General features: G+C 37.7%; 1 protein-coding gene across 1 annotated transcript in view; it reads right to left on the bottom strand.

Annotated features, from left to right (window-relative positions):
• IL1RAPL2 (interleukin 1 receptor accessory protein like 2) overlaps positions 1-22,962 on the bottom strand; it is a 1,296,043-nt gene that overhangs the window by 597,832 nt on the left and 675,249 nt on the right. Inside the window, exon 3 of the mRNA XM_072744906.1 lies at positions 14,704-14,977. Coding sequence (XP_072601007.1) covers positions 14,704-14,977 — 274 coding nt within the window. The remainder of the gene's footprint in view (positions 1-14,703; positions 14,978-22,962) is intronic.

The following is a 22,962-nucleotide window of genomic DNA, read 5'->3' as shown; positions in this document are numbered from 1 at the left end:
CCAAAAGAATGGGATTGTCCCCGGCATATTCTCAGACAATAATTCCTTGAAATTACAACTAAGTCACAACAAGAAGTTTGGAAGGACCACAAACACGTGGACGTTAAGGACCATCCTGCGGAAAGATGAAAGGGTCAACCAGAAATTAAGGAAGAATTAAAAAGATTCATGGAAACTAATGAGAATGAAGATACAACAGTTCAAAATCTTTGGGATGCAGCAAAAGCAGTCCTGAGGGGGAAATACATCGCAATACAAACATCCATTCAAAAACTGGAAAGAACTAAAATACAAAAGCTAACCTTACACCTAAAGGAGCTAGAGAAAAAACAGCAAATAGATCCTACACCCAGCAGAAGAAGAGAGTTAATAATGATTCGAGCAGAACTCAACGAAATCGAGACCAGAAGAACTGGAACAGATCAAAAAAACCAGGAGTTGGTTCTTTGAAAGAATTAATAAGATAGATAAACCATTAGCCAACCTTATTAAAAAGAAGAGAGAGAAGACTCAGTAAAATCATGAATGAGAAAGGAGAGATCACTACCAACACCAAGGAAATACAAACGATTTTAAAAACATATTATGAATAGCTATACGCCAATAAATTAGGCAATCTAGAAGAAATGGATGCATTTCTGGAAAACAACAAACTACCAAAACTGGAGCGGGAAGAAATAGAAAACCTGAAGAGGCCAATAACCAGGGAGGAAATTGAAGCAGTCATCAAATAACTGCCAAGACACAAGAGTCCAGGGGCAGATGGCTTCCCAGGGGAATTCTATCAAATGTTTAAAGAAGAAACGATACCTATTCTACTAAAGCTGTTTGGAAAGAGCTAAAGAGATGGAGTACTTCCAAATTCGTTCTATGAAGCCAGCATCACCTTAATTCAAAAACAAGACGAAGACCCCACCAAAAGGAAGAATTATAGACCAATATCCCTGATGAACATGGATGCAAAAATTCTCAACAAGATACTAGCCAAAAGGATACAACAGTACATTAAGATTATTCACCATAACCAAGAAGGATTTATCCCTGGAATGCAAGGCTGGTTCAACACTTGAAAAACAATGTGATTCATCATATCAGCAAGAGAAAAACCAAGAACCATATGATCCTTTCAATACATGCAGAGAAAGCATTTGACAAAATACAGCATCCATTCCTGATCAAAACTCTTCAGAGTGTAGGGATAGAGGGAACATTCCTCAACATCTTAAAAGCCATCTACGAAAAGCCCAAAGCAAATATCATTCTCAATGGGGAAACACTGGGAGCCTTTCCCCTAAGATCAGGAACAAGACAGAGATATCCACTCTCACCACTGCCATTCAACATAGTATTAGAATTCCTAACCTCAGCAATCAGACAACAAAAAGGCATTAAAGGCATTCGAATTGGCAAAGAAGTCAATCTCTCCCCCTTTGCCAATGACACGATTCTCTACATAGAAAACCCAATAGACTCCACCCCAAGACTGCTAGAACTCACACAGCAATTTGGCAGTGTGGCAGGATGCAAAATCAATGCCCAGAAGTCAGTGGCATTTCTATACACTAACAAAGAGACTGAAGAAAGAGAAATTAAGGAGTCAACGCCATTTACAATTGCACCCAAAAGCATAAGATACCTAGGAATAAACCTAACTAAAGAGGTAAAGGGACTATACCCCAAAAACTACAGAACACTTCTGAAAGAAATTGAGGAAGACACAAAGAGATTGAAAAATATTCCATGCTCATGGATTGGCAGAATTAATATTGTGAAAATATCAATGTTACCCAGGGCAATTCATACGTTTAATGCAATCCCTATCGAAATACCATGGACTTTCTTCAGAGAGTTGGAACAAATTATTTTAAGACATGTGTGGAATCAGAAAAGACCCCAAATAGCCAGGGGAATTTTTAAAAATAAAACCATAGCTGGGGGCATCACAATGCCAGTTTTCAGGTTGTACTACAAAGCTGTGGTCATCAAGACAGTGTGGTACTGGCACAAAAACAGACACATAGATCAATGGAACAGAATAGAGAACCCAGAAGTGGACCCTCAACTTTATGGTCAACTAATATTCGATAAAGGAGGAAAGACTGTCCACTGGAAGAAAGACAGTCTCTGCAATAAATGGTACTGGGAAAATTGGACATCCACATGCAGGAGAATGAAACTAGATCACTCTCTTTCACCATACACAAAGATAAACTCAAAATGGATGAGAGATCTAAATGTGAGACGAGATTCCATCAAAATCCTAGAGTAGAACACAGACAACGCCCTTTTTGAACTCGGCCACAGTAACTTCTTGCAAGATACATCCACGAAGGCAAAAGAAACAAAAGCGAAAATGAAGTATTGGGACTTCATCAAGATAAGAAGCTTTTGTACAGCAAAGGACACAGTCAACAAAACTAAAAGACAACCTACAGAATGGGAAAAGATATTTGCAAATGACGTATCAGATAAAGGGCTAGTTTCCAAGATCGATAAAGAACTTCTTAAACTCAACACCAAAGAAACAAACAATCCAATCATGAAATGGGCAAAAGACATGAAGAGAAATCTCACAGAGGAAGACATAGACAAGGCCAACCTGCACATGAAAAAATGCTGTGCATCACTTGCCATCAGGGAAATACAAATCAAAACCACAATGAGATACCACCTCACACCAGTGAGAATGGGGAAAATTAACAAGGCAGGAAACCACAAATGTTGGAGAGGATGCGGAGAAAAGGGAACCCTCTTACACTGTTGGTGGGAATGTGAACTGGTGCAGCCACTCTGGAAAACTGTGTGGACGTTCCTCAAAGAGTAAAAATAGACCTGCCTTACGACCCAGCAATTGCACTGTTGGGGATTTACCCCAAAGATTCAGATGCAATGAAATGCCGGGACACCTGCACCCCGATGTGTATAGCAGCAATGTCCACAATAGCCAAACTGTGGAAGGAGCCTTGGTGTCCATCGAAAGATGAATGGATAAAGAAGATGTGGTTTATGTATATAATGGAATATTACTCAGCCATTAGAAATGACAAATACCCACCATTTGCTTCAACGTGGATGGAACTAAAGGGTATTATGCTGAGTGAAGTAAGTCAATCGGAGAAGGACAAACATTATATGTTCTCATTCATTTGGGGAATATAAATAATAGTGAAAGGGAATAGAATGGAAGGGAGAAGACATGTGTGGGAAATATCAGAAAGGGAGACAGAACATAAAGACTCCTAACTCTGGGAAACGAACTAGGGGTGGTGGAAGGGCAGGAGGGCGGGGGGTAGGGGTGTGAATGGGTGATGGGCACTGAGGGGGGCACTTGACGGGATGAGCACTGGGTGTTATTCTGTATGTTGGTAAATTGTACCCCTATAAAAAATAAATTTATTTTTTAAAAAAAGAATTTTCTGGTAGTTGTATTGTGTAAGATATATTGAACAAGAAAGTAATATAAAAAGCTGATCATAAATGTTGCTGGGCATAAATTGGCTTCCCACTAATGTTTTTCAAAGGACTAAATGCCTATATATTCAAACTTTTAAACTTGTTTTGTTGCTGTACTCTTTCCCTAGATACAGTTATATGCTGAACCACATGGAATAGTGTCTTTTTTACCTGTTTGACTGCAGTTTGTATACATGTCCTAATTCCTGTTTTAATCTGTTAGAAGGCAGGAGGCCTGTCATTCATTTTTACCTTTTTTGGTACCTTTCACAGAGTAGATGCTCAAGGTTCCTCCATCTCTTAATTTTTGGTACAAAACAACTTTTAAGCATGTCTGCATAATATTTAGAAACATAAGTGATCAAGGGTTTCAAACTGTAAGGTAATCTGGTGTTACCTCTGTAAATTTCTGCTTTAACTTGATCCTCACTTATCATAAACTAAGAATCTCTATTTCACTGTCCTCTGTTGTCCATCTTTAATCAACATAATCTCATGATCATCACCAGATATTTTACACCTTGGAAACTGAAAACAGAATCACAGAACTTTATACAGGCAAGAATTAAGCATATCTCATTTGTTGTAATATAAATATGCCTATGAAGAACAGTAAAAATAGGTGATAAAAGAAAATATAGTAAAAAAAAAACCAACCTGATTATGTGCATGAATTACATATACCTGAGTCCAAGTTTCAACTCCACTATTTAATAGCTATGTATCACTGAACAGGATCTTTAAATCTCTGAGCACCAGTTTTATCATCTTCAATAGTAAGACTGACCTCACAGGGTTACTGAGGATTATCACAGTGTTTGCCATATGATAAAGGCTAAAAAGTCAGCACTGGTAATAATAGTGGTATTGGTAGTAAAAATAGAAATAAGAGATAATGTGCTGACCACTTACTCTCTGTCAGCTTTGGTGCTAACTGCTCATCAGCATTCTCTGAGGTAGACACTATTATTCTTGTTCCTCTTCAGGTGTTCTCTCAGTTAAGAGCGCCATGATTTACTCAGTTGCTTAAGTCAAAAACATAGGTGTCCTCCTTTATTCAACTACTTTATTTTTCACATCCAGTGCATCAGTACATCCTGTCAGCTCATCCTTCAGTACATATCTTGGTTCCATTCACTTATCCTCCTTAGCTACCATCCCAATCCAAGCTTACCATCACATATCTCCTCTCAACTGATAAAACTGCTTTCTAACTTGGTCTTCTTGCTTATCTCTCTACAATCCATTCTCACTGAGGCAGCTAGAGTGATCTTTTAAAAATGTAAATCTGATCATATTATTCCCCAGCTTAAAATAAACAATCTATAACATTCTCCATTTGCTTCTGATTACTAATAAAAATCAACTTCTTGGGGCACCTGGGTGGCTCAGTGGTTGAGCGTCTGCCTTCGGCTCAGGGCATGATCCTGGGGTCCTGGGATCAAATCCCACATCAGGCTCCCTGTGAGGAGCCTTCTTCCTCTACCTATTTTTCTGCCTCTCTCTGTGTGTGTGTCTCATGAATAAATAAATAAAATGTTTAAAACAAATCAAGTTCTTATTCCAGCCCACAATATGCAACAGGATCTGACCTGGCCTCTCCAGCCTCATCCAATACCATTTTCCCTCAGTTCACTGTACTCTACCCAGACTGGCCTTTTTAGTTTCCTTGAATATAACAAGCCTGCTCCTGTTTCATAACCTTTGCACTTACTGTTCACTCTGCTGTGCACAAGCACACTGTTCCCACTGATGTTCACAAGGCTTGTTCCTTCGTGCCATGCAGGTCACAACTTTTAAGTTCCTTCCTCTGGGAGGCCCTTCTTGACCACTTAACCAAAAATGGCCTTCTGGTCACTCTTGTAACATGATCCTTTTTTATTCTCACTCTAAGTACTACCCAACACAGTTTTGTGAATGTATTTATATGTTTCCCCCACTCTTGAAGGTAAGTTCCAGGAAAGTAGGAACTTTAATATGTCTTGTCTTGTTCAATGCTATATGCCAAACACCTAATATCTTAAGTTGAATACACAAATTTTCATTTTCCAGGTGAGGAAATCAAGGCACAGGTCGCATAACTAAAATATGCCATTACTCCCTACGGTAATGTTGGAGTCAAAACCTAGTAATTCAGAGTTTGTAAACTGTGAGTCTACTGGTTAAATCTGAGTAGGGACTTTTGAGACAGGAGCCCAGAAAATTACAGTATTTGGGAAATTTCATAAAAATATACAGATTTCAGGTTTTTCTTCAAAAAATTCAAAAGATATGGAAAGATTTGGCCTATATTCCTATATGGTAACACTAATTTGGATGTCAGGTGGCTGCCTGACTTTAACTGAAACATAGCTCACTCATTCAATAGTCATTTGTTGAGTATTTACTATGTGCTGTACACTGTTCTAGGCTCTTGAGCTATATTAGTGAGCATAAAAGATAGAGATCTCTGTCCTTCAGGAGCTTTCATCCTAGCATAAGGATATAGAAAATAAACAATAAATATAATGGGTAAATTATATATATCATAAAAGTTGATGTGGAAAAAATAAGAGCAGGTAGGAGGTATCAGTACAGAGGATGTGGACTGAGTGGAAGAGAAGATTATATATAAATAAAATAGTCAAGGGAGATGCATTGATAAGATTGAAATAGAGGAAATTGTACAACTGAAGTAAATGAGGGAGTTAATCATGTAGCTATAGGAGAATAAAGCATTCTAGACAGAGGTAAGAGTCAATGCAAAATCTGTAAAGCTGGAGTTTGCCCGAGAGTATACCTGTTTGAGAAACAGTAAGGTAAGAGGACCTTGTATGCCCTAGTAAGATCTTGGCTTTAATTTCAAATGAAATAGGATCCCATCAGAAGGTCCTGTGTAGAAGAAAAATCTATGTGACTACTGGTATTAAGAATAGATTGGGGGCAGCCCAGGTGGCTCAGCAGTTTAGCACCAACTTTAGCCCAGGGCCTGATCCTGGAGACCTGGGATTGAGTCCCTTGTCAGGCTCCCTGCATGGAGCCTGCTTCTCCCTTTGCCTGTGTCTCTGCCTCTCTCTCTCTCTCTCTCTCTCTCTCTCTCTCTCTCTCTCTCATGAATAAATAAATAAAATATTTTTAAAAAAGAATAGATTGAAGGGAAGAGCACCTGGGTGGTTCAGTGGTTGAGCGTCTGCCTTTGGCTCAGGTCATGATCCTGGGGTCCTGGAATCAAGTCCCACATTAGTCTCCCCGCAGGGAGTCTGCTTCTCCTTCTGCCTATGCCTCTGCCGCTCTATGTGTCTCTCATGAATAAATAAATAAGATCTTAAAAAAAAACAATAGATTGAGGGGAGACATATAGAAAAACAGAGAAACTGATTAGAAGTCATTGTAACAACAGAGATAAAAGATAGTGGCTTGGACCAGAGTGGTAGACAGTGGTATGGAGGGCACAGTCTCTGCAATCCCCAAAGTTTGAGGGCGTTAAAACCCTATGGGATAACCTCTTGATCAATGGGATGTGGGAGCTGAGAGATAAATTCTCAATTTCTCTTCCTAGGTCAACTATCTCAAAATAATCTCCCTCTTCCTTTGCCTCACTTCCCTTTTCCTTCACTCTTGTGTCTCTGGGATTATATTCCCTAATACATGTTAGTTTTTGCCTCAGGCTTTGTTTTCTAGGAACCTGTGGTAAGACAGGAGGGAGATCAGAAGTGCAATCTGCAACATTAAGTAGTTTTGACACCACACAGAGATGCTGAAAAGTCTACCTGACTGTATTTTAGGAGAGATATCTGGGCCGGAAGGTATACATGTTGGAGCTATCAGTGTACAGATGGTATGTAAAATTGTAAGGCTGTATACACAAATCATGGAATGAGTAAGTATGGACAGAGATGGAAAAAACTAAGGACCAAGCCCCAGGGTCCCCTAACATTAAGGGGGACTATGAGGAACCAGCAAAGGAACTTAAGAAAGAGTAACTGATAGAGTAGAAGGAAAACTAGAATAGTGTGATTCTCTGGAAGTCAGGTAAATAACATATATCAAAAAGAAGGGTGTGATCAACTGTGCCAAGTGCACTGATTAAGTAAAAGTAGGAGTGACATTGACCTGACCATTGGATTTAGCAACATTGAGGAACTAGAGACTTTAATAAGAGCAATTTTGGTGCAGTAGTGAAAGCAAAATTCTAATTGAGATTTTCTAAAAATTCTAACAGAGAATTAGTGGAGAGGAGCTCAAGACTCTGAGAACAGACAGCAGTTTTTTAAAGTAGTTTTGCGGGATCCCTGGGTGGCGCAGCGGTTTGGCGCCTGCCTTTGACCCAGGGCGCGATCCTGGAGACCCGGGATCGAATCCCACGTCAGGCTCCCGGTGCATGGAGCCTGTTTCTCCCTCTGCCTGTGTCTCTGCCTCTCTCTCTCTCTCTCTCTCTGTGACTATCATAAATAAATAAAAATTAAAAAAAAATTAAAAAAAAATATAAAGTAGTTTTGCTGCAAATGGAAGTGAGGAAATGGGCAGTGGCTGGCAGGGGAAGTGGACCTGAGAAGACATTTTTTAGATGGCATGAATATCAACCTATGTGTATGCTGATAGAAATTATCCAGTAGAAATAGAAAATTCCACAACATAGGGAGAAATGCTCAGGTGATTTCCTTGGGTAGGCAAATATGGATAGAATCTAGTGACAAGTGAAGTGATTGGCCTTACATAGCAGCAAAGCTAGTCCATCAATGATAAAAGACTTGAAGAGTATGCAGAGTATGCAGGTACAGATGCCAATCATTGGGTGAATATAGTGGAAATTCTCTCCTAATTGCTTCAATATTTTTCAGTAAAATGGGAAGCAAGGGGAAGAGGTGTTTGAAATTGGAGGAAAGCAATGTAAAATAGTCATCTAGGAGGATGAGAGACTGAATAGAATAGGAATACACAGTAAAACTATTTGTCAATATTAATGGCCTGTTTGAGGTTTATGATAATGAATTTAAAGTGAGACTAGTCAAAGTTATATTTCCCTTCAGTCAAGATCAGCTGCAGGGATGCAGGTACAAGCATAGATGGAGAGTTGGTTTAAATAGTACTGTGGTTTTCACAAGTAAGATGAAGGGAGAATGGGTCAAGGAAATCAAGAGGGTATATATAGGAGTGATTATAATGACTGATCATGAAACCTCAACTATGCTAGGTGGGAAAAGAGCAAAGGACAGTGAAAAAATTGTGGGATCAATGAGCTGAAGCTCTGGAGGGTCTCTAGATGACTGGAATTTGTGTATAGGTGAGCTAGAGGTAGTGGCAAGACTAGAAACATGAAAATGAGATTACTGAGAAGATTGCTATAGCCCTTCAACACTCTAAAATGTTTCAGATGGCCTGTCACAATCATGGCATTACCTACTTTTTGCCCCTGAAAAGATTCTAAATTTGCAACTCCTGCAACAAATTAAAACCTTGATATGAGCAAAATAATCATAAAACAGAAAGTCCCTGAAGTTTGTATAATGACACAAGGATGAATATATACATATATGAATACCAGTGTTCACTAGCTCATCAATGATTATTTGAAATCAATTATCATATTATGATCATCAAGTATAACCCGTTCTTAGAAAGCACAGAATCTGTTGACTATACTATTAACATCTGCTCCCCTCCAGTAAACAAACTAAATGGGATTCAAATTACATAGGTATTGTACAATAAAGTGGCTTATATTTCTGAGCATTACATAGATAATATATAACAGTATGGAAATACTTCTAAATATCAGCATATCTAATTAACTTTTAATGAAATTAAAGTAAATTACAAATGCTACTACTTTGCTATTTCATTACCTATAATTTTATGAATAAGTAGATCATCAAGTTTTAGAGATTGAAATATTAATCTTTTCACATTATATATGTGTTCCTTTATGCATACTTGCTACAAAAAATAAGTTAAACCAGGGACTCTCACTTATATCCACAAACAGGGAAAAGATGACTAGTTGCATCACATATTAGCTTATGCAGACCAGAGAAGGCATAATCACTTTCTCAAGACTCTGTTATACAGTCTTGAACTTTTCTGAGTTCAGTTAATTCTATAATATCTAGATTCTCATTTTTCCTATTAGAAACTATCTTCTCTCCTGAAAATTGGTACCTAAGCAAGCTACACATTGACACTTAACTTTTCAATTCCAATATATTGGAATTAAATTATGAGAAATGCTCACTGATAATCTCTTGGTAATTGTGATGGGGAGTAGGGTAGGAGGGTGAAAGATGGTAAAACATATTTCTTAATGTCTTAGGTAGACTGAGACAATTACTTTCTTTTCTAAGGACACAGATTTCCTTGCAACATGGCATAAAGCAAATCCCATTGTACATGCTCAGTGAACATTTGTTGACTAACATACAGAACTTGTTTACTATAAACTACATAGGCACTTACATATCAGGATCATTTAAGGACCATTAAAATCAGGTAAAATTACTGTACATTTGTATTTATTTATTTTCCTTTTCACTATGGAACATTTCAAACATACACAAAAATAAAAACTATATAATGAATGCTCATATACTCATACAGATTCAATACTTAGCAACATGCTACAATTCTTATTTCAAATATCTGTACTGCCTCAACTTTTCTGATGATGCTGTTTTGTTGGAGTAGTAATCACTAAAATGAGATGAATAGCAAGGTAAATGTCATGCCTCTGGGCTAGATAAATACACTAAGAAACCCTTTAGAAAGAGTTTATGAGACATACAGATTTTGAGAACCACATTTATTTCAACGATTACTAAAGGCCAAAAATAGTTGGATTACGTTCCCATTTAAGAAGGGGGTTCCTTGTCCTGTTTACTTTGATGGAGAGGTAAATAGTCATAATGGTTTTTGAACCTATAACTGGTTCACTTCACTTGGCTATTGCGATCCCGAAACACTCAGGTTTCTACAGATGTTTGATAATACTTAATCATTTCACTGCCTATGAATGAAATTCAGGATTATATCAATATATTTGTCTTCATCCATAGCTTAAGTCATCCCTTGTTCCAAGTTGTTGACAAAGTGATATGTGGGATTTTTGTCAAATTAAGATTACTCTCATCATTTTTATCCTACTAGTGCCTCCGCTGAAAAGATTCAAGTCGCAAGGTGGGGGGGAGACAGTAATTCTTAGACTGGCACTGCCTCTCAAAATATGACTCACTTCTCCAACATTTCTCTATTACTATAATCCTTTGCTAACATGCTGAGAAATTTAACTAATCACTCTTGAAACTGGCCAAAGAAAAAACACAAAAATGAGTGATTGGCTACAAAAAGATCACAAACAGTAATTTTTTTGCTATGATTAAAATGGGTGGATAATATTACTAAATATGTCATATATGTATTTTAGAACACACTGAAATCAATAGACCAATTTTTAACGAAGTCAATATTGCAGAGGAAAAAAAATCACGCATAATTATCTTAAAGTGGTGTCAAATTGGGGATGTTAGGTAGATGCAGACATTGTCAAATTCAGAGCCTTTTTCACTGTAAAAGTCACTCTCCTGGCAATGGCATAAAATTACCTATATGGACTGAAATTTTCACTTGGCACATATTTGGATTCAGTGGCCAGTACTAGACCTGAAAAACATATTTATTATACACATCCAGATGCTAGCTAGATCACTTGTGTCATTCTGGAAGAGATTTCTCTATCTCTGATTTGACAAAAGACTGTTGCTTCCTTCAGAACAGTGGTTCCCAAGGCTTTTATTTTCCTCACCAAGGTACACATGAGGTAAGATATTCAAAAGTTTTACTCACCTCGTCAGTCCCAATGACTCTTTAAGATCTATTGCATGAATAAAAGATCTACCGCATGAACAAAACCTCTGCTGAATGAGATATCATCCTTTTTCTCTTCTACTGATCTGCATGTGAGTTGAGAACCACTGACTTAGACGATATCTATAATAGACAATCTGATATATACTTGATGGAGAGGGCCACCTATGGGAAACTACAGGAAAGGGTTTCAGAAGCACTGGGAAATCCCACTTGTGCTTTGTTTAAAAAGCAAATAGGCTGTCAACTGAGAAGGCCTAGAAGCAATCACACCACAGTAGCAATGAACATACTTAGGGCATAAATCTTTGTTTCTAATTAAATTCTCCATTAAAAGGAATTAGGGTCCTTAGAAAAATGGCTGCAGAAAGACTAGGACTAGAGCAGGAAATATAAGATAAGTCTGGAGCATCCTATAGTGCTAATTTTAGCACTTAAAAAGTGCATTTCTTATAAAGAAATGCTCAAAAGACATACACACACACATACATACACACACAATAATGAGATTATGCCAAAGGGATAGCTATGCCAACTGAAAGAACTCCCAATGGACAAAGGTAGAAGAATTTAAGCCAAAAAATAAAGTAGCATTGGATTATTACCTAATGTATAATATAAATATCCATGAGTTCATACTGATTAAATAAATAGAAGTAAAAAGACAAATATTCCATAAAGAAGAATTATAAGTAATTTTATGTAGCTACTCTGCCCTTGATGAGGTGGATAATAACTCCCCACTCCTTAATTATGAGCTGTGAGTAACTACTTTCTTCCAAAGAGGAGAGTATGAAAAAAGAGGGGAAAAAAGTAACTTTACTAGGGAGAAAGACAAATACTACCTCAAGCCAGGTGATCAAGGTCAATATCAAAAATGATAAGGCATATTGATACTTTGTACCCTTGATATGATATAATGAGAATATTTTACATCTGTGGTCTTCCCCCAAAAAACACATTACTTCCATCTAACCAAGAAATAAGTAACAGATAAATTGCAACTGAGGGATTCTACAAAATATCTGAACAGTACTATTCAAACTGTCAAGGCCTGGGCGGCCCGAGTGGCTAGGTGGTTTGGCGCTGCCTTCAGCCCAGGGCCTGATCCCGGGGTCAGGTCCGCATCAGGCTCCCTACATGGAGCCTGCTTCTCCCTCTGCCTGGATCTCTCTCTCTCTCTCTCTCTCTCTCTCTCTGTGTGTGTGTGTGTGTGTGTCTCATGAATAAATAGAATCTTAAAAAAAAAAAAAAACCTGTCAAGGTCATAAGAAATAAGTAAAGTAGGAAAAACTCCCACAGCCAAAAGGCGTTTAAGGAGACCTAACAACTAAATGTAATGTGGGATCCCAAATAGGATCCTAGAATAGCAAAAAGACATTAAGGAAAATCTAAGGAACTCTGAATAAGCATGGACTTTAGTCAATAATAATGTATCACTATTAGTTCATTAATTGTAACAAATGTTCCATAATCAGGTAAGGTATTAATAATAGGGGAAATGAGTGTAGTAACTTACTGTGATATCTTTGTAATAATTATGTAAGTCTAAAACTTGTGAAATTTATAAATTTATATACAAGCAAATAGAAGGGTAATTGGAAACAAAATACATGCACATAAATGGGAAAATAATTGACTAAATTGTGGCATTATAGACTATTAAGCAACACAGATCATATACTTAAAAGGATGAGTGAGCTCTCTATTGACTTGGAAAGATTCCCACTATGTATTTTTAGTGAGAAAAGAAACTGCAGAGAAATATATAACTCTTATTTTGTAAAATAATGAGGAGAAAATCCCCATATACATCTAGATAGATAGATAGATGATAGATAGATAGATAGATAGATAGATAGATAGATAGATAGATATCCTTCAAAGAATAGAGAGAAGGTATGCAAGGATACACACTGGATTATTAACATTGCTTGAAGTACGATAATGGGTTAGAAAAGAGGAGTAGCAAGTCTGGGGATATAAGCAGGACAGGGAAAGTAAGCAATAATTAATTTGATAATTCATTATCAGTATAGAACATCTATACAGTGAATTGATGCTTTACAAATAAAATTTTAAATCTGTGAAAACAAAAAAACAAAACAAAAAAGCAGATGGATCAGAAGGAGGAAAAGAGATCTGTTTTAGATTGGCAGGATTGAATGAGCACGGAGGGTGGAGAGGAGGTAAGCAGGAAAAGGGTAGCAGCACCCAAAAGAATACAGTGGCCATCACTGAAGTTGAATTAACATCCTTTTCTCAATTGTGCTACGGGATGCCCAAGTACATGAAAATATTGATATCACTAAGGATGTGATGAGAATGATTGCTATTTCTGCCAATATCCTAGAGTTTTTGCCCACCACAAACAGAAACTATGCTCACCAGTTGCTTCCCCAACACCCCCCCCCCTCAAAACACACAGATACAAAACACATTTGATGCTTAGAGCATCAAGATTATTTATACACCATCTTGTTCTCCTGGCCTTTTGAACAATGAGGCCTCACCATTGGCTTCAAAGTGTTTTTGATAAAGAGGTGACATAGCTTCGGCATCAAAGTCCATAGGAGACAAAAATAGGAAGGGTCTGCATTTCCAAGAAGTTAAAATCAAATAATAGAGTGTAGGTCCCTGGTGAGCAAGATCAGAGACTCCCAAAATGGTAGAATTGAAAATGATGTAAAGGTCATTTCAGCTATCTACTTCAATACCTAATGCAGTCTCTATCTGAGATTCTAGATCCTAGATCCTAGCACCAGGGCACAAGGGAAAGGGAGAACATACTGTGGAATCTCTACAGATAAAGCAGATTGCTTCTTGCAAAAATGAATTGTATCTGTGATATATTCCCCACAAAGCACCTAGGAACTCATGATGACAGTGTGTTTACAGGGCTCCATGTTGAATATTTAGATACAGTGGACTCAAGGTCATATTGGAAATTATGTGAAAAATTTCAACAGCAGTCCATTTGCTAAGAGATCTCCCAGCAGCACCTGAAGCTATTTTCCATCAACAAAAAAGGAGAAACCTTGGCCTAAATGATATTTTAGGCCATTTTCATAGTCAGGTATTAAGATCATTGAGCCAACTGGCTCTATGAAAAAACAACTGTTCATATAAGACCCTAAGGTAGGGGTGGAGTCAAGGAAGAAATGGATCAAAACTTTTCTAAATTATATGAGTATATACAGTAAATGGAAGTCCCATTTTATGAAAATTCGGTAAGAATCCACTCTGTAGTTCCAGTAAATAATTAGAATTTAATTTACTGAAGCTCCACATACACTGCAACTATATTTCAAGAAAATGTCCATTGTATAACATGAGCAACACCTCTATATACTCCAGGCCCAATGAAAAAACTACTAGCTATGGTAGTGAGTAATATTTTCATGTAGCACTCACCTTAAAACACAAGTGTAGAATCCACTGTCTTGTGCCTCTGCTGAGTGAAACCATATTGAATCTTCTTCTTTGCTCATCCTGACCTCTGAAAAGATGATGGGCTCTTCTAAATCACCTTTATTTTTGTACCACATAAGCCTGAGCCCAGTGCTCTGGGCCATGCTATAGTTGGTGCGAATATAACTGTAGAAAAGGGCGCATTTCACTCGTACTGGTTCACCTGCCAAAGCCATGTATGTCTTGAGATCCACTGACCAGTCAATGCAGCCATCCACTGAAAGAAAACCAGATTGGGTATGAAATGCAGTGAGTATCATTAATACTAATGATAAGCACAATAATCACTGCCAACATGTTACTGAGGACTTACTGTAAGCCAGGCTTCAAGGAATTTGCATGTCAAGTGCTTTACATAGATTATTTTAATCTTCCTACTGCTCTTTTGATATAGACCAGCATCCTTCTTAGACTTGCCAATCTTCCTACTGCTCCTTTGAGATAGACCAGCATCCTTCAAGACCTGTCAATAGGACCCCTATTCTAGCTCTGTGCTTCTGTGGAATTTTCAGTCCTCTACAGTGACCTTCTACTTGCAGTTGACTGGATCCTTCAAAGAGCTTCATCCAGCACTGGTGCTTATGTGGTTGTCCTGGGGCCCCACCAATAGGTCGCAATTCTGGCAGACTAGTCTGGCAAATGGATTACTCCTGCTAGTCATGTGGTATTTCCTTCACAGGATTGTGTGAGATTGGATAGCTAGGATGACACTGACGTAGATTTTAGGGGACTCAAGGTGTTTGGACAGGAGTCCCACAAACGAAATACTTCCAGGGGACCCTTGTACAGCCTAGGAGCAGCCTTTAGATTCATTTATGATTTTTATTTTACAAACAAGAAAACTGAGACTCAAAGAAGTTCAGTGACTTTGTCCAAGGTCACACAGCTAAGAAGTGGTAGAAAACCAGTCTCTGATTCTACAGACTGTGTTCTTAACCCCTACCCTATACTGACTCTGCTTATAATTGTGACAGGAACGATTGTGTTATTTATTTGCCTTCAGGAAAAGTTGGAAGCAGCAGGCACCTAAAGTGATTATTTGCTATTATCTAAATGTCTGTTTTCCATGGTATGAACTATTAATAGATATTTAATCACAGTTTGATTTCTTTTTATACCCTAAGGCCTCCCTTGCTGCTCAGCTGATGTTTGCTCATGGGAATATATTATATTAATGTCAGTTTTAATCAAATAATATTAGGTGGGTAAATCTACCATTAAAGAAAGACATATACAGTAGACTCCCTCCTTCCCAGAATGGTTGGAAATGACATTGGCTAATTTAATATACGAGTCAGCACAATTACCATAGATATTCTACCTCCAATTATTTAATTTCAAAGAATTTCAATCAAATTATGCAACATCCCTTTATATTACTTGATTACTCTTTATAAAAAACCCTCTCATAAACATATAAACACTTCCATTTTAAAATTATGTGTTTCACTTAAAATTTTGTAAACTGATCTTCTTCTTGTAGATTTTGAGAACTCCTCAGCCCAGTGTGTTTATCTCTTAACCTCAGTTGACAGGAAGCTCAGGGCTAAATACAATACTCAAGTGCAATAATACCTTTTTATTTTTTTATAAATTTATTTTTATTGGTGTTCAATTTGCCAACATATAGAATAACACCCAGTGCTCATTCCATCAAGTGCCCCCCTCAGTGCCCATCACCCAGTCACCCCCACCTCCGCCCACCTCCCCTTTCACTATTTTATTATTATATTTTATTCCCTTGCACTATTTTTTATATTCCCCAAATGAATGAGACCATATAATGTCAATCGGAGAAGGACAAACATTATCTTTTTCTTTTTATGTTTTATTTATTTTAGAGAGAGTTTGTGCAGGTGCAAGGGAGAGGGGCAGAGAGGGAGTGTGCACAGGCACATAGGAGGGGGGTGGGAGGGGGAGGGGCAGAGGTAGAGAGAGATAAAAAGAACCTTAAGCAGACTCCATGCTGAGTGCAGAGCCAACTCTGGGCTGATCTCATGACCCTGAGATCAGGACCTGAGCCTAAACCAAAATTGGGACGGTTAACCAACTTGGCCTCTCAGGTGTCCCCAAATGCAATAACTACCTTACCTCAAGATACTGCTTCCTCTATTCAAGGGTTCTTGACCAGGGTTCAAAGTCACACAGGGGGAGGGTGCCTGGATAGGCTTAAAGGTTGCTGTGCCTATTTGCATAGTAATACTTTTCTGGGGAGATGTTCCACAGCTATTTAATAGATCACTAAAAGGGTCTCCAGCCCAAGAAAATTTTTGAATTCTGTGGTTTCTTCTGATCTCTCTTTCTGACTTCATTTTTTATTGCCATGCTACATATGGACTTTTGTTATAAGCTGCTTCAAATCCTCTTATGTATATATTCATTGGAAAACAAATTAATAACCAAATAAATCATTCTAAATTTATATGAAGGGCATTTGAACTTTCTTTGAGGATTCAGAAGGTACCAGATTCACCACTATGGATTTTGATGACCATTTTCCACTGTTGAAGCAAGAAGGCACAACTGGATTAGATTAAATATGTACTTAAGACTAGCAAGCTCTTGCAGAGCTTTATTATTCACTCCCTGGTATTAGTTGTTTACCTGTCATGTGTCACTCTCCTAAGTGTCAATAATAGATGGGGGGGAATCTGCATTAGCTCAACTTTCTGGGTCATGCTAAATTATGGTAATCCTCTCTGGATTAAATGTAATTTTAATATTTATTGCTTTATAATCTTTAATGAATTTGATACTATTCCTTTCAATGGATTGCCTGTGACACTGTTCCCAGGCATTAACAAATACAAAAACCTGAGGATAATTTAAAAAGACTCTTAAATAGTCTAGTTTATTCCCCCTAACACTACGATGCACAGCAAATGTTTTTGAATTAACAAATTTGGCTTAGCAAAGTAGCTTCAACCTCTATAATTACTTACTTTAAAAAAAACCCTTTTGGAATGTTTTTTTTTTTCCAATTTGTTCCCTAAATCCCTTTAGTTGCTTCCTTTAAATGATCTGTTGTACAATCTCGCTTTTACAGTATTAACAGTCTGGTTTGGCCCATTAGTAACAGGACATAGTTGGTATTGAAGATAATCAAAATATCTGCTCCTGAGACACAATGATCATGCTCAAAGGCAGTTGAAGACATTTAACTGCATTCACAATTAGCTTTATCATACAGACCTTGAGAGTATACTGAGAATTCATTTCCTTCTAAGTACTACTACTTGAGCAAAATGTATTTGATTTAATAGATTCATAGTTCCTTTTTCTCTGTTCCCTTGTTTAGCTAGTAAAAAGGAAGTATTTAGTTAAAAGGTGGTCAATAGGCAGAAAACAGATCTGCAATAATGAGGAAAACAATTTCTGTATGTTATCTCCTTTATTCTTTTCCTTTAGTATTCACAATACAGAGTTACAATATAAGGTATTTCAAGAAACCAGAGGGAGTCTTCCTCAAAAGTAGACAAAGGGGGGCAGCCCGGGTAGCTCAGCAGTTTAGCGCCACCTTCAGCCCAGGGCCTGATCCTGGGGGCCCGGGATTGAGTCCCTTGTCAGGCTTCCTGCATGGAGCCTGCTTCTCCCTCTGCTTGTGTCTCTGCCTCTCTCAACCTCTGTCTCCCATGAATAAATAAATAAAATCTTTAAAAAAAGGTAGACAAAGGGTATGATACCAAGGATCTATGAAGGCCCATCTGCCACCAAATATTTTGCCACACTGATGTTTCATGAGTAGAAATCCATTCCTATGAGTTAAGGCATTGTATTCTTATATCAAGAGAGTATTGGACCCTACTAGATCTCAACATAATAGTATGACTTGTTTCTCTTAGATTGCTATTCCTAGGGAAATAAGCCAAGAGCAGGGCAAGAGGGGATAGAATATGATATAGCACAGCCATTTTTTAGATTTGGGAACGGTGAAGCAACTAAGAAGGATGTACTGTATTAAGAGACCTGGGAAGTCAGGTGGCAAGGCAGCATGAAGGAACTGAAACTGTGAGGTTAAAGGAGAAGCATCAAAAGGTGTGAGAGGGTCACAAAAAGGCACGAAGAGGAGAAGGGTCACATAGAATTCAATTAGCCAAGGTCATTGCAGGAATCAAAGATGGTGCCACCAGAAGTCATCAGTGCAAGTCATGTTTCTATCATGAGAATGAGTTTGCAATAATATGCCTCACTTTCAGGGCCCCTCACATGTTGACACTCTATACATATTCGGCAAATAGGGATCTGTCATGCAGCTGACAAAGGTGCAGACTATGGCCAGGTTGGGGACTTAGCGGAACTGAGTAGCACACAGAGGAAGCCAACCTGCAAGCTTAATCTCATCAGCACAAGTCTATAATCCAGAGTGTTCAGGCCCATTCTGTTTACAACTCCAGTCAAACCTGTTTAAGTTGGCCCTGACAGGGTTCCTGAGAAAAGCAGTTTCTGGACAGACCAGCTTCTCCCACAGGTGAGTTGAGAACTGGGTTTCATTGACCAGCCCCAAGTATAAATAGAGGCACTACAAGAAAAAAAAAAAACAGTTTTCCCTCCCAAACAGTGAAATTCTACATATGGATTGAAACTTGCTACAGCATCAGCTCATCAAAAGTATAAGTGCTTTATCTGATATGTCATTTGCAAATATCTTCTCCCATTCTGTAGGTTGTCTTTTAGTTTTGTTGACTGTATCCTTTGCTGTGCAAAAGCTTCTTATCTTGATGAAGTCCCAATAGTTCATTTTTGCTTTTGTTTCTTTTGCCTTTGTGGATGTATCTTGCAAGAAGTTACTGTGGCCAAGTTCAAAAAGGGTGTTGCCTGTGTTCTCTTCTATGATTTTGATGGAATCTTGTCTCACATTTAGATCTCTCATCCATTTTGAGTTTATCTTTGTGTATGGTGAAAGAGAGTGGTCCAGTTTCATTCTTCTGCATGTGGATGTCCAATTTTCCCAACACCATTTATTGAAGAGACTGTCTTTCTTCCAATGGATAGTCTTTCCTCCTTTATCGAATATTAGTTGACCATACATTTCAGGGTCCACTTCTGGGTTCTCTATTCTGTTCCATTGATCTATGTGTCTGTTTTTGTGCCAGTACCACACTGTCTTGATGACCACAGCTTTGTAGTACAACCTGAACTCTGGCATTGTGATGCCCCCAGCTATGGTTTTCTTTTTTAAAATTCCCCTGGCTATTCCGTGTATGTTCTCATTCATTTGGGGAATATAAATAATAGTGAAAGGGAATATAAAGGAAGGGAAAAGAAATGTTGGGAAATATCAGGAAGGGAGACAGAACATAAAGACTCCTAACTCTGGGAAACGAACCAGGGGTGGTGGAAGGGGAGGAGGGCGGGTGTTGGAGGGGAATGGGTGACGGGCACTGAGGCGGACACTTGACGGGATGAGCACTGGGTGTTTTTCTGTATGTTGGTAAATTGAACACCAATAAAAATTAATTTAAAAAAAGGTATAAGTGAGTGCTGCCTGTTCTCTGCTTCTTAATAACTCTATATGGTTATAAATATTCCTGCCATTCCATTAGAAAATACCTCCTATTTCTAAATTATCCATTTTCTGTTCACTCATAAGTCTTATGAATAGCTTGAGTATTCAAGAATCAATTAAATACTTGATTTGCTATTGTACTTATACAATATTTAAAAACTATTTCTTTAGATTCTCATCTCTACTACCTTGATTTACATTTCTGTAAGGCTCACAAAGTTATTACTCTCGGTTTAGTCTTTTTGGCAGAAATGCTTTAATATCTGAGCTATCCAAAACAATTATAATGGAGCAAAAAAAAAGCTACTTCTTTAAAACCTAGGTCATAGGGCGCATAGGTGGCTCAGTCACTTAAGCCTCCAAGTCTTGGTTTCTGCTCAGGTCATGATCTCAGGATCCTGGGATCGAGCCCCAGGTCAGGCACCCTGCTCAGTGGGGAGTCTGCTGCTCTGCCTTTCTCTGGCCCTCCTCCCAGCTTGAGCGTGCTTTCTCTCTAAAATAAATAAAAATAAATATTTAAAATTTGTTTTAAAAAACCCAGGTCTCTATTTTAATCATTTTCATTCCAATCTGCCAAACAGATGTTTTTAGGGGTCCCAACATGAAGATTCAAATAGAAAAAAAAAAGAGATGATGTTTATGAGCACATAAGGGACATACCAGTGTCCATGCAATTTATTTTGCCAAGAGGAGATTCCTAGGGGTAAAATCTAATACAATCCCATGAGAAGTGCCTTGGGTGACAAAAGAAAACCTATTTAGCCTCTTTATAGAAAAGCCTTGGTTTTCTCCTCAATACAACCAGGAGAGGGAAACATACTACACCTACCTGCTGTGAAAACAAAGCTCTGAGAAAAGTTTATAAATTACTAAAAGAGGATAAGATGTTGTTATCAACAATAATTAGATTATTTTAGAAAAAAGTATTGTGTACAGTAATTTTTATTGGGGGTAGGATACGTAACTATGTGTAGAATTGCCAATTCTGGATTTTTTCCCCCAAATTAGAAATCTGTTTAGGTAAAATGGCTAATTAGCATAGGAGAAAATATGCAAGCTGCAGATATCTTAATGACATTCATTACAACTTAAGCCTCAGATGTACATTTGTTACTAGCTTATTATGTGTTTGTGATTAATAAATTCATTTGTTAAATGTTTTCCAAATGTTTTCCAATTTGTTTAACAAATTCATTTGTCATTTGTTTTCCTTTTTGCCAACTATATCCGTTTCATTTTTACAGCCAGCTCTCCTGTTTGTGATCAACAGGACAATTGTTGGGGGCAATTCATCAAATTACCACTAGAGGGGGAGCTGTCCAAGTTTTTTGTGTAGCACTTAACATTTCCCCACCTAAACTCTAGAACTAAAAAAACTGCTATCTGCCAACCACTGGTTGTTGGGGAGGGATCACAGCACACCTGGGGATGCACCACTGTGGGTGACAGAGGGAGCCAAAAGTTGAGCATGCAGCTGAGTTCTTCCTCAACCTGGGTAATCAGGTTACACACAGCAGGTGGATGACCCTGCACATAAAGGTGCAACAGCAGCTACTGGCATTCATTGAGCCTTAGTACAGAACAGCTGGGTACTGTGATAGGTGTTTTGCATGTATTTTTCTCATTTTACTATCCTGTTAACTCTGGGACCTAGGGACTCTTATCATTCCCATTTTACTGAGGAGGAAAAAAAAAAACAAACCTCAGTTCAAATGACTTGCTCAAGGTCATGCAAGTTGTGGTGGTAGTGTGGATCCCAACACAGGTGAGTTTGACTCCAGAACTTATGTTCTTACATGCTGTGTGTTTTACATATTACCTCCTATACTCCCATCCCAGCTCATGAGCCATTAAAATATTAAAATTTGCTTGATGCTATCGAAATTGTTGTATGTATTCCAAAGAGCACATGCCTGTTCAGTACAGTAGACCTTTCTAGCTGAATGATAATGTATCCCCAAATAATAACCATTGTGGGAATAATAACCATAAAATAATGTATGCCAATTATTTATCTATAAATTACACACAGTACTTATAGAGTAATGAATTCTTAATAATTTGTGTATTTTATTTAACCTCTGAAGATCAGATCTAAAACTAGGATCGATTTTATCTGACCCATACTGATTTAAAATTAAATATCTAGGGATGATCAACCAATCCCTAAAATCATAATCTAGGAATAGAGTTGTGTTTATCTTTTTTAATATTTTATTTATTTCTTTTAGAGAGAGGGGAGAGGTTGAGCAGGAGTGAGGGGAGGAGCAGAGGGAGAAGCAGACTCCTCCATGATCATGGAGCCTAATGGGAGGCTCGATCCCAGGACCCTCGGATCATGACCTAAGCTGAGGGCAGATGCTTAATCGACTGAGCCACCCAAGTGCTCAGTCGATTAAGTTGAGTTGAGTTTATCTTAACATTTGTATTTATGTATTTATACATACATGTATATCTTAACATTTGATATACATTTAATGTATATCTTAACATTTGTATTTAACATTTAATGTATATCTTATGTACATCTTATGTATATCTTATGTACATTTATGTACATAATGTATATCTTATGTACATCTTATGTATATCTTATGTACATTTATGTACATAATGTATATCTAATGTACATCTTAATGTAACATTAACATTTAATGTATATCTTAACATTTGTATTTATGTATTATAATTTTCAA

The sequence above is a fragment of the Vulpes vulpes genome, chromosome X, assembly GCF_048418805.1.
Source record: "Vulpes vulpes isolate BD-2025 chromosome X, VulVul3, whole genome shotgun sequence".
In the NCBI taxonomy this organism is placed as follows: Eukaryota; Metazoa; Chordata; class Mammalia; order Carnivora; family Canidae; genus Vulpes; species Vulpes vulpes.
The sequence above is the reverse complement of the archived record's forward strand: the minus strand, read 5'-3'. Positions and strand labels throughout refer to the sequence as shown.